This window comes from Furipterus horrens, unplaced genomic scaffold (assembly GCF_987537825.1).
Source record: "Furipterus horrens unplaced genomic scaffold, mFurHor1.1.pri manual_scaffold_2, whole genome shotgun sequence".
NCBI classification, from domain to species: domain Eukaryota; kingdom Metazoa; phylum Chordata; class Mammalia; order Chiroptera; family Furipteridae; genus Furipterus; species Furipterus horrens.
This window is the reverse complement of record NW_028327172.1, coordinates 107370695-107383652: the sequence shown is the minus strand read 5'-3', so window position 1 is coordinate 107383652 and position 12958 is coordinate 107370695. Positions and strand designations below refer to the sequence as shown.

At 34.6% G+C, this 12958-nt stretch overlaps 1 protein-coding gene across 1 annotated transcript in view; it reads right to left on the bottom strand.

Moving 5' to 3' along the window:
• Window positions 1-1167: 1167 nt before the first annotated feature.
• Window positions 1168-12958, bottom strand: part of MMRN1 (multimerin 1) — a 66310-nt gene continuing 54519 nt past the window's right edge. Inside the window, exons 7-8 of the mRNA XM_090267944.1 lie at window positions 3550-3696; window positions 1168-2420 (exon numbers count right to left, since the gene is read on the bottom strand). Of these exons, the coding sequence (XP_090124070.1) occupies window positions 1999-2420; window positions 3550-3696 (569 nt within the window). The 3' untranslated portion in view covers window positions 1168-1998. The remainder of the gene's footprint in view (window positions 2421-3549; window positions 3697-12958) is intronic.

Here is a 12958-nt window from a genome sequence, read left to right as displayed (position 1 = left end):
ATTTGAGAAGTTTTCAAGTTTCTGTTTATAAGGAAATACCATTTTCATTTTCAAGACTGGCAACATTTAAAAACTGTGAGTTTTGATGAGAATGTGGGGGGGATAAAGAGCACTATTTTACATGAAAAAAATGAAATTATGGATTGGTAGAAATTCTTTTAGTGTAATTTAATAGTACTTATCAAAATAAAAATGTTTATCCTTTGTTCAAGAAATTGTCCATAATTTGCTGTAATATTGGGAAAAATTACTTACCCTGTATGTGCCAATTTCTCATGTATGAAAAGCAGATGATAATATGTAGTATATATTTCATAGCTTTAATATATAATTCATAGGATTATTTTGAGCATTAAACAAATTAATTCATAAAAAATGCTTGTATACTGAAATTTTTTAATATTTTTACGATTAGCTATAGAAATCTATTCTTCATAAATACTTTATCAAATATGTAGGAAAATATTTTTAAAGGGTGTTCACTACAATAATATTGTTATAATAAAACATTGGAGACAATCTCAATGACCTTTGATAGGGATTAGTAAATAAATTGTGGTATATCTGTAGAAGGTAACAGAAGGAAAGGATGGATGTGTGTGCTGGAAAATATATGGCCTTATTCCAAATTCTGCCTCCGTCCTTGGTAATTGTGAAAACTGGTCCGTATATTAATCTCTCTGTGTTTCAGTTTCCTCAACTACAAAAATATTAAAAGTAATACCCACCTTGTAAGTCTTTGTGAGGAATTGATATATCACATCTAAGTTTCTTAGAAGAGATTTAGGGCATAGTGAGCATCCCATAAATTGTAGCATCACTTGGGAGTATTTTGTACCCTGTATAAAAATCCAGGCAGGTCTGAATGTGCTGCTGCAGAAGGACAGCCTAAGAGAAAGGTTTTACTTTTCTCCTGTAGCTACTGTATAATGGAGGCAAGTAGAAGATACACTTATATATCCTTAGACTTGGGTATAAATGGTCAAATATTTATCAATTATTAATTATCCTTTAATTACAAGAAAAAAACAATAGTTACGCACATTTCAAGTGTCCAACTCAACTTTTTAAATTTTGATTGTAAATGAAAATTTTAATGTATAAAATTGATCAGGTTAACAGTAAATAATAAACATCAAAATCTAAAGAACACTTCTTAGTCTTTGAGTAATTTATTTAAATTTGTGAATTTCAGAAATACATGTTACTATTTTAAGAAACAAGGACATAGTGACTCCCAAACCAGTAGAAAGTCATTAGTAACAAAGGGCAAATGTAATTAAAGGGTTTCAAGGGCAAATGTAATTAGAGGATCTCTGAGAAGGGAGTTGATAGCATTAGCATATTTACAAATCACAATAGGGACATTTAGATAATCATGTTAGATTGGAACTCCGGAGTAACCAGTAATGGAGAAACGGGGAAGAAGGAAAGGGGTGGAGGAAGCTAATCAATTTCACTTTAGGGTGGGGCACTTTACTATAAAACCAGCTTTCTCTGTCTACTTGGCAGGCACATTCTCCTGGCTGAGGGTGCGCCCGACTCTGCAGACTGGTGAATAAACGACTTGCTTTGCTGTTGAAGTCCTGTGTCCCGGTTTTTATTGTGAGCATTTCTCACACTGTTTACACATGCAAAGAATAACACAAGTTAATGTTTTATTGGAAAGGCTACTGTGACTGACAATATTGAGTGATTACCATTTTATATTACTTTACATTAAAATGACTTAACATGAGAAAAAAAAAAGTTATGCTAACACATGCACTTCGTTTTCTGGCCACTAAATCTCTTTGGGAGCAGGAACTTTTTCATATTCAGATTATCCAAAAGCTATCCAAATAATTTTATGAAATAAACAAACTTACAGTCTTAGATTTAAAAAGTAGATTTTCATTTTGTGTAGAAAAACTAAAAATAGAGCAGCTGAACATGCAAAGGTAAATAAAAACACTGGCTGCTTCTCAGTAGGGGTGATAGTCTGTCTTTCACACTAATTTATGTACGATATAGCAAGTAACCACTAAATGTAGTAGCTGGGGGAAATTTGGCTGGAATTGTTCCTTTTACAAGTCTTAGCCACACTTCCTGCCCATAATTTAATTCCAATAAGGCATCCCCAGTCAAAACCCTATCACAATGTATTTCACTGTTAATATTTGCAGATTCAAATGCAAGCTTGTCTCTTCCATCAACCACTAAAAATCCAGAGATATGAGCACTAAATGACTCAATAGTATACTTAAAAACATATACCCCAAGATATGGAATTCTGAATTTTCCAGTACTTGGAGTATATGAAGATCCATAATTGACATCTAAATTATTAAATAGAATAGGACCAGGTGTAGTCATTCCATATGTATGAGATGCAAAAAATGCCACCATTGGTGCATATCTGTAAGATCCTTTGGAAAAATCTGTTGAAGGAAAAAATGGAACAAGTTAATTTTTATGTTTTTACTTTGTTTTGCCTTTCCTCATATCCGTATCATATTATCTCAGGTACAGAAAGGTTTAGAAGAAGAAAGAAGTCATTCATCATATTTAACAAGGGCAACTGTGTCTGAATGCCTGCCTGTCCTCTTGGCTGAGATCGCTTAGCATCTCTGAGCCTCAGTTTCTCCATTTAGACCAGGAAAGAATAATAACATTTGATCTCCCTCAAAAAAATCTCAAAGATTAATTTGCCTGTTGCTTTGTTATCTCCAGAGGTAAAGGAATTCAAAGCCCTTTGAAGGAATTGAAGCTGACATGATGCAGAAACAATTTTTTCCAGCACCTTGTCAAATGGTATCTAGAGGCTAAAAGAAAACCAAATGAAGTCATGCGCACTACAGAGAAGTAGACAGAATGAATTCTCTATGTAATTAATGCCAAATGTACTAACAAAGGTTGAGATTTAAAATAGACTAAAAACTTTAGATTTCACTATGCAGCATATTAAAAGCCCGATTTGAATATGTTTTTTGTTCTCATTAAAGAGAATACATTTTAAACATTGCATATATTTTCTGGTACAAAAAAATCAGAAATGGTACACTCAAAGTAAATTTATAGCAACCAATAATTACAAAGGTAAATGGGGGGAAAAAGACATCCTATTCTATTCAATTAATTCGAGCACGTTCTAACAGTCCTTACCCAGTCAAAAGGCACTATTATCTTAACCTTCATGGAGGAGATGCTTTGCTAGTAAGCTCTTACGAAAGCTTCATTTAAATGACCATATTTTAATATGAATGAAAGGTGTACTGTTTAACAACTTTTTCAAGGAGAGTTTATATTTTAGAATGCCCAGAGCAAAACAACCTGCCTCTGTTACACCAACATTGAAAATTTCAACAAGCATACATCGATATGAATTTGCCTGACAAAATGATGTTTCTACTTGTAAATTACGTGCATTATTCAATAAGTTTCAGAAATGACAGGTATTAATCCTCAAGTGAGCCTAGATTAAGCAGGCTTAAATATTCATTCATAGATATTTCCAAAAATGTTTTTTTGTATATGACATTGAACCCTAAGGTGTATGCACTTTATTACCTGGAGCTAAAGCATTTTCTTCCACCAGCTTGACAGTGCAGTTGCGACCCGTGAAAGGATGTCGGCAAGCACAGATGAAGCTGGTCCTTCCATTTATACACGTTCCTCCGTTCTGGCATGGGGACCTACCACACACTTCTGTTGTTACTGAAAATGAGTCAAGATAAAATAGGACAAAGGCGACTTATTTTCTATTGATTTCAAATCATGGTTCGCAGCAGAATGAGAACAAAATAATAAGAAATAAGAAAAATGGGTTCCCAGGTCCAGATCGGCCATCAGTGTAGTCACAAAACTTCTTAAAAATCTTTTAACTCTCCAAGCTCTCTTGCTTCTTGGAAGTGGGAATAATTCTGTGGTCCATGGCATTTATTTGTGTGGAAATATTAATATTTTGGTTAGCTGGTCACAGAATCATGTATGTTTGAAACTGGTACATGATAAAGGTAATATTTCCAATCATTGGAGAGGCAAAATGTCTGTTTGATACATTATACTCAGATAATTGGATATTCCTAAAAACATAAATTCCACATGCACAAAAATACTGAATGTAAAAAAACCTCATATGATTGCATTACAGTCAAATAAAAGAAATATCTTCATAGAGATTTAAAATTTTGAAAAATTTTTTCAAAGCAAAACAAAATCCAGAAGCTACAGCATGTAAAATCCTGAAGTTTGACCACTAAAAAAATTAAAACTCATTTGTAATAAAAGCCACCATTATCAAAATTCAAAGATAAGTGACAGATTAAGAAAAAACAAAATAACAGATACAACAATCTAATGATTAATATCCATAACATATATAAAGTCCTGGCCAATCCAAAACAAACACACAAAAAATGTAACTTGCTAAAAAAAGTGAAAAACGGGCAAATGATTTGAGATGGCATTCACTGAACAAAAATGCAAAAGCTCACAAAAAAATTAAAAGCTATTCAACCTCACTACTAATGAAGGAATGAGATAAATCATCACCACCAACACTTTTATATCAGGTGACAACATCTAAAAAGACAGAAAACATTTCTAGCTGGTGTGGCTCAGTGGATTGAGCGCCAGCCTGCAAACCAAAAGGTTGCCAGTTGAACTCTTAGTCAGGGTACATCCCTGGGTTGTGGCCCAGTTGGAAGCATTCGAGAGGCAACTGATTGACATTTCTCTTGCATACCAATGTTTCTCTCCCTCTCTTTCCCCCTCTTTTCCTCTCTCTCTGAAAATAAATAAAATCTTTAAGAATAAATAAAGAAAAAGAAAAAGAAAAGATTCCATCACGGTGATATGAGAGAAAATGAGCATTCTCATTCTCAACCACAGTGTTGGTTAAAGCTTTAATTGTTAGAACCCTTGACTAGGACAATTGGACCATATTTATTAGAATTTAAAAGGTTCATTTGCTGTGAACCAGAAATTTCTGGTAAAATATAGACTGCAGATGCACTTCCTACATATTGTTCAAAGATAATTGTTTAAGAATGTTATTTATGACATCATTTGCATTTATGAAAAATTGTAAGACATCAAAATGACCATTGATGTGGGACTTGTTAAATGAAGTACAGTATCTTTTCACTGAGGAATATTAGCAGTTTAAGAATGAGGTGCATCCCCAACACATTTGATTTATTGAAGACAGTAGTTCCAGTTCATATGTTAGATATAGAATAATTTTACTTATTTAGAAACTCAAATTATGAATATGGACATAAACATAATAATTACGTAAATACTGAGAAAAGGTTGGAAGACTAATTACCTTACTGGCCACAGTTATCACTATGGCACCACCTTGTGGTAATAGTGTAAACAGTTTATAGTCCACACATTTCCATGATTTTTAAATTTAGGCTTATTTGTTTTGTATGACATTTTTCTCAAGAAGTGCAACTATACTTTATATACATTATATTTTTTATTTAAATAACTCAAATTCACATAAAAATGTGACGACTGCATGCCTCTGTTATTAGAATTTTTGGTAAAAAAAAATGTATAACTTATGCAATTAGAAAGTGATTTAAATTATTTTGGTATATTATCTGCAATATGCCATAAACTATTTTCCCAACTAAGATACACATAAAAATATTACATATGTAATATATTTTAACAAATGTTTTATGCCTTACATTTCTTTAACATTATTTCTCAACCATGTAAATAGATTTTATTAAGACTTACCATTTGTCGTTAGCTATCGTTCTAAACCCTAGCCCATTACTTGCTGGCTTTAAAAACTAACGATTCTCCATTACCTGTAATGAATTCTTTATGTCAAAGCACTGGCTTCATCTGTTTTCACATTCTCTGAATCCAGCACAGTGATCAACTCATGGGATAGTATTCAATTAACGTGTTTCACTAGGAATCAGTCAACTGTGCGGCGGGGTTGAGAAAATATTGAATTATTTATGTAACCTGATTTGCTCTGTAATTCTTATTTTCCCAAATGGGGAAATACCATTGTCACTGTAGACACTGCCCTGCCCATGAATTGGGGATAAAACCTGTTCTAGGCAGGAAATATTGGGAACTCTAAGAAATGTTATTTTTATTCATTGTTGTTAGCTCTACTGTGAGTCTACACAATCAGGGCCATTGCTTTCTCTTTAATGTCCAGGATGCACATTCCATTCTTCTCCTCCTTGTATCCTATTACCTCTACAAACAGGGTCGTGCTTTTTTCTCCTTCCTCGAGTCATTTCAGAGGGTACCATTTTGCCCTTTATTTCAATTTCTTTGTAGGGTCATTCATCTGGAGTAGGGGTCCCCTTGAGTCTAATAAGGGCCTGTACTTTCTTAATGCTGCAGTAATTCAAACTTGCTGAGACAACATGGTTTGTCCTCTAGGACATCTGTCACTGTGCCTACAGAATATCTGTCTGGGGTATCTCACCCACTGCTCTGCAGCTGCTGCTTCTGTGTGTGTTTTATGTTCCTTTCTTTGCCTTCCTTGATGTTTTAGATATCTCTGGCCTCTACGTCCTTGAAAAAAATAATCAACATTACAGTACATAAAATTATGCCTGTGGTTTCCAGAACTGGACACAATGTGAATTGAGTCTAATCAGACCAGATTATGGTAACAATTGTCACAAATAAATGACTTCACACTTTGGTTAATATTACATAAACGTTAAATGTTCATTGTCTGTTTTTGCACCTGCATCTCACATTATGTTATAACAGGACTTCTATATTCTGATGTTATTGATGGTCTTTAAAACCCCATACTTATTTAACTCATTTTAACAAGAATTTACAATTTTTGCTGATAATGAAATTATCTTATTACATTTGATTTATCATCTCTGGTCTTTGTTTAAATTCTATATGCGATTAAAAAAATGTATTGATAGTGTTTTAGAGTGGTCCCAATTTTCCCACCTTTGTCTTACTTACACCTGGTGCCCCCATTCCCTACAGCAATCCCCCTCCTTAGTTCATGTTCATGGGTGATGCATATAAGTTCTTTGACTTCTCCATTTTCTATACTATTCTTAACATCCCCCTGTCTACTTTATACCTACTAATTATGCTTCTTAATCCCTGTACCTTTTCCCCCATTCTCCCCATTCCTCCTCCCAGCTGATAACCCTCTAAATGATCTCCATGTCTATGATTCTGTTTCTGTTCTGGCTATTTGCTTAGTTTCTTTTTTAGATTCAGTTGTTGATAGTTGTGAATTTGTTGCCATTTTAATGTTCATAGTTTTGATTTTCTTCTTTTTCTTAAATAAGTCCCTTTAATAGTTAATGCACTAATGGTTTGGTGATGATGAACTCCATCCATTATCTTTACCATGTCTAGGAAGCACTTTATCTGCCCTTCAATTCTAAATGATAGCTTTGCTGGATAGGGTGATCTAGGTTGTAGGTCCTTGCTTTCTATCACTTTGAATACTTCTTTCCAGTCCCTCCTAGCCTGAAAAGTTTCTTTTCAGAAATCAGCTGACAGCCTTATGGGGACTCCTTTGTAGAAAACTCTCTTCTTTTCTCTTGCTGCTTTTAAGAGTCTCTCTTTATCTTTAACCTTTGGCATTTTAATTATGGTGTGTCTTGTTGTAGGTCTCTTTGCATCCATCTTGCTTCAGACTCTCTGTGCTTCCTGAACTTCTATGACTGTTTCCTTCACCAATTAGGGAAGTTTTCTTTCATTATTTTTTTAAGTAAGTTTTTAATTTCTTGCTTGTCTTCTTCTCTTTCTGGCATCCCTATGATTTGGATGTTGGCTCACTTGGAGATGTCCAAGATACTCCTTATAATATCCTCATTTCTTTGAATTCTTTTTTCTCCTTGCTGTTATGGTTGAATGCTTATTTCTTCCCTATGTTCTAAATCACTGATTTGAATCTTGGCTTCATCCACTTCACTGTTTTATTCCCTGCAGATTTTTTTTTTTATTTCACTTAATGTAACCTACATATCTTCCTGGGGCTACTTTATGCTGGTGTCATAATCAGTGAGTTCCTTTGGTATCCTGATCACCAATGTCTTGAACTCTGCATATGATAGGTTGGTTATCTCCATTTCATTTAGACCTTTTTCTGGGGTTTTGTTCCTTTCTTTCATTTGAGCCATATTTCTTTGTCTCTTCAATTTGGCAGTCTCCTTGTGGTTGCTTCTGTGTATTAGGTAGAGCTTCTTTGACTCCCTGTCTTAGTAGCATGGCCTATTGTAGAAAAAGCACCTGTAAGTTGTGTGGGGTAGAGCTTTAGGTAATTGCCAGGGCAGGGCAACCCACTTCACTGCTTTGTCGCTGTATTGGGGGGGCTCTCAGAGAGGGGAAAATGCCACTGCCTAGCTTCTGGAGGTTTGTCAGTCACTCACCCTGTTTCTAGTCAGTTCGCTTACTCCCTTTATGTGATTGGTGCCCTTCCAGATGTTTCCCTGGTGCTGAATCCCAGACGGGCTGGTTCTGCATAAGTTCTAATTCTGTGCGGGCCCTTTAAACGGAGTCTTCTGAAAATCTGGCCATTTCTTCCATCACTCCCACCCCCACTGGTTTTTACAGCCAGAATTTATGGGGACTTATCCTTCTGGTGCTGGAATCCTGGGCTGTGTGTTCTGACCTTGGGCTGGGATCCCTCCCTCCTTAGTTATCCCTCTTGATTTTTATCTACCAAATGTGAATGTGGGGCTGCCTGTTCTTCCCCCTCTCTGCTCCACATGGTGTCTCCATGCCTTTCTGCCTATTTCCATGTCTCTGCCCCTCCTACCCATCTGGATGAATGTGGTTTCTTTAAATCCTTGGTTGTCAGACTTCCATACAACTCAATTTTCTGATGGTTCTGGGTGTTATTTGTTTTGAGGTCTAGTTGTAATTTTTTCTGTAGTTGTATGAGGAGCCAAAGTGTGTTTACTTTCATCTTGACTGGCAGTCTATATGCAATGTTTTAACCACCCCTCCCAGCTTTGTTATCTTTTTCAAAGGTATATTTTATGTGTTCATTCAAGTCATTGATACAAATACTTTATGAATGTCAGGTACATAGCTTTATAACACACAACTAAAGCTTAATTGGCACTGATTTATCAACTGAAACTATTTGTAATTTGTTATACAATTATCTAAAATCTACTTTCATGAATTATCTGATTTGAATTTTTTACTTGATTTCTAAAATAGTTAAAAATTGTCAGATACTTTCACAAATTTCTGTGCTTAAAAGACAATTTGTTTTTGAATTAACAACAAAAATAAGATCTCAATAAACAATCATTTTTTTTTACATATTTCCTATCCTTGTCAAAAGTCTTAATTACATATAAGTCCCTTAATTATTATCTGATGTTTGGAAGCACTTATTAAATTTATCACACTGTATTATATTTGCTCGCATGTCTTTCTGAGTTCCAACTAGAGTGTGAGCTCTGTGAAGTAAGGTCTGTCTTTTCTTAAACTTTGCGTCAGTCTAAGTAGCACAGTGCCTGATATATAGAAGTGCTAAAATGTCTTTCTAAGGGTGAATAAACAAAGTAATGAAAGATTGACTCAGATGACCTCATCCTTCTTATTCAATACTTTATCACTTCTTCACAGTTTCTCAAAAAATTACAGTTTTCTTTTTTTACTCATCAAGCAATTCCAATAGTAATTTGTGGAATCTTAGTTTAGGGTGAGTCTTTATAGCCATTTCTACTGCCTACTTTAGGCCCAAAGCAACAATCTAATTATATATCTATAAATTTAATGATATTTCTTCAAACACCAAAACACTAAAAGTACTGAGGATTTATGTTATAATTTTACAAATATTCTACAATTACACAGATTTTGTATATTATTGATTTTATAAAAGAATCAAAATAATCCGATTATCTAGAAGAAAATTTCTGAAACAGGGTCCTTCCAATATATCTATGACTTCTGTAAAACTCTAAACCCAAAGCAGAATAATGATAAAATAAGAATTTCTCAGTCACCGGGAGTGTGTGAACTTTAAGATAAGGCATGAATTGGTGTGTTTAATCTTTCCTGTGCTTTCTTATGTACAGGTGGCATGATGTCACTGGCACGTTTTTCTAGAGACATGGATTTAGTTCAAGCACATTTTCCACAACTTTTCTACTTTAGGCTTCAAAGTTCTTAAACTCTTTCCAATCCATTTATTTTCTTTAATGCATATTAGTACAATTAGTTGAACAGTTCTGCCAACTCAACATTCTGCTTTCTTGTGCAAGGAGTATAACTAATCTTTCAGTATTCATTTCTCTGCTCTGAACATGACTAAAATTACTTTGCCATTGTCTTGGAATGTTTCATGAGTCTCAATTTGTTCTGAATTTTGCTTTCTGGCCCCTTCTGGACCCTGATATATGCTGAAATTACACTTTAATATTAACTCTACTTCCATATTTCATAAACATTCAAGTTACATTTGAAATGAGTGGAGAGCTCTCTACATTTTCAAATCATTCTGCCTTTGCTAACATTTGCCATTCTTATTGTATTATAATTACTCGCTTAAGTGTAAGCTCCATGTGTAGAGACTGTGTTGAATTTACCACTCTAGTCACTATTCTTTCTCAGTGCCCATTCAGAATTTTCTCAATAGATATTTAATAAATAAAATGAAGAGATATATTATATTGCTATCTTCTGTTTCATTCTTTTTATTTATATTATACATGTTATATAATTTTAACATATTATTTTCCTTTATTTATTATTTATTTGAATTAATACTTAATTTGCATTTTATTGCTTAGTTCTGTTTTAGCATTAAGGTGTTATTTTTTATTTTTTTATTTAAACAATAATTTTTCAGAGGGCAGATAACTGATCCCTACTTGCAGCAAATGGGAGAGTTTTCAAAAGATTAGCGAGGGAATCTGTCATTGCCTCTGGGACAGTTTTGTCATGCACAGATGAAAGTACTATGTAGATCCCCTATATAATTCTGCTCTAGGTAATATATCCACACAAGGTCGACACGTGCTTACCATTCATCCTGAAATAGTTTGACTGTCACAGTATGGATACATTAATTTTCAGTGCTACTATGCTTCCTCATTTATCAAAATTGTGTCTGTCAAGGCTTACCCTCCTAGTACTCTAGAAATACTTAATAGGACCCTTCCAGCAACTTCTAGAAATACCAATATTTATTTGTTATGTTAAAATTTTAAATGCATTGATTTAGTTACTCATATTCTCTTCATGGGTGTACAGGTGGATGAAAATGTTATTTTCAACTGCCTTTACAAGTTTTTCTTCAAATAATTGTTTTTAATTTTGTTCTTACTATATTCATCTGTTGTTCTTGATAATATTTTTTAGGATTTTCCCCCTAACTTTTCAAATTCATTTAATCAATCAGCAACCTTTACCAAATGCATCAGCCCTTTCTCAAAAATTTTACCTTGTCATCAAACTATTATTCTTTTATCTTAAGCTATGACCTAGAAAATTCAATATTTTTGTATTTGATATTATCAACTGTTTTGACCTTTATCTTCAGTCATACCCTTCAGTCAAAAGAAAAATTAAAAACATTAACAAATACATTAAAATACAGCATTAAAATACAGTCAACAATTAGTCATTAGAAAAATTGAAAATAAAATCACAAGATACTATAAACCTATTGTGGTAAAATAAACAATAATGACAATGCCAAGTGCTGACAAGATGTGAAGCAATTAAAATTCTCATATATTACTAATGTAAATGTGAAATGTTGACAATTTCTTATAAGGGTCAATTATACTTATCTTGCAATGAAGCTACACAGCTCCTACATATTTATTCAAGAAAAATGAAAAGTTACATTCACACAAAAACCTGTATGTAAATGCTTTTAGCAGTTTTATGCATTATCATCCCAAACTGAAAATGACCAAAATACCCTTCAACTGCTAAATAGACAAACTGTAGTAGTATGTCCATACAAACTACTACTCAGCAATAAAAAGGAATACATGCAAGAACATGAATAGATCTCAAATATATATATACTAAGTTGAAACAAGACTCAAAAGCCTACATACAAAGTGTATGGTTTCATTTGTAAAATATTCTGGAAAAGATAAAACTGTAAGGGAAGAAAACAGACCACTGGTTGTCAATGACTAGGAGTGGAGGAAGAGGTCAGCTACAAACATACGTAAGAAAGTTGTGAGGGGTGGGGGATGGGGGGAGGGGTTGCCTATCTTAATTGTAGTTGTGATTACATGACGATGCATTTGTCAAAATTCAAAGATTATACATCAAAAACAGCACCATTGACTTCCGGCCAAGATGGAGGCCTAGACAGACACACTGCACCTCCCTCTACAACTAAGAAGGAATACAACTACTTCAAAACTAGAGACAACCAAAAGTTCCAGAAAATTGAGCTGCATGGAAGTCCAACAAACAAAAATGTAAAGAAGAAATACTCATCCAGACAAGTAGGAGGGGTGGAGCCAGGGTGGAGAGGACACGGTGTGGTGGCAACAGCAGCAGCGGCAGTGGCAGGCTGGTGGAAAGCCCAGTCACAGGTTTTAAAAAGTTGGGAAGGACACCTGGAGAGCACTGCCAGCACCAGACCAGACCACGCAGCTTATGGTCCCAGCACTGGAGAAAATAAAGCCTTGTTGCTTTTGACTGTGAAAACCAGTGGGGGTTGGAATGGAGGAAAAAACTGCCAGTCTCTCAGCAGAGTCTGCTTGTTTAAAGGGCCCCCACAGTCCTAAAATGTCTGCAGACCCACCCACTCTGGGAACTATGGCCATGGCAAGAGCTAGAGAGGCGCTAGTCCCATACAAAGTGGGAGAAGTGCCTGAAAAAGGGGCGAGTACTGAGTGGGCAGCATTGTTTCCTTTTGGACGACTCCCCCACAAACAGTGCCACAAAGCGGTGGAACAGGTTGCCTATATGATGAATACCTAAGGCTCCACTCTTTACAACATAACAGGAT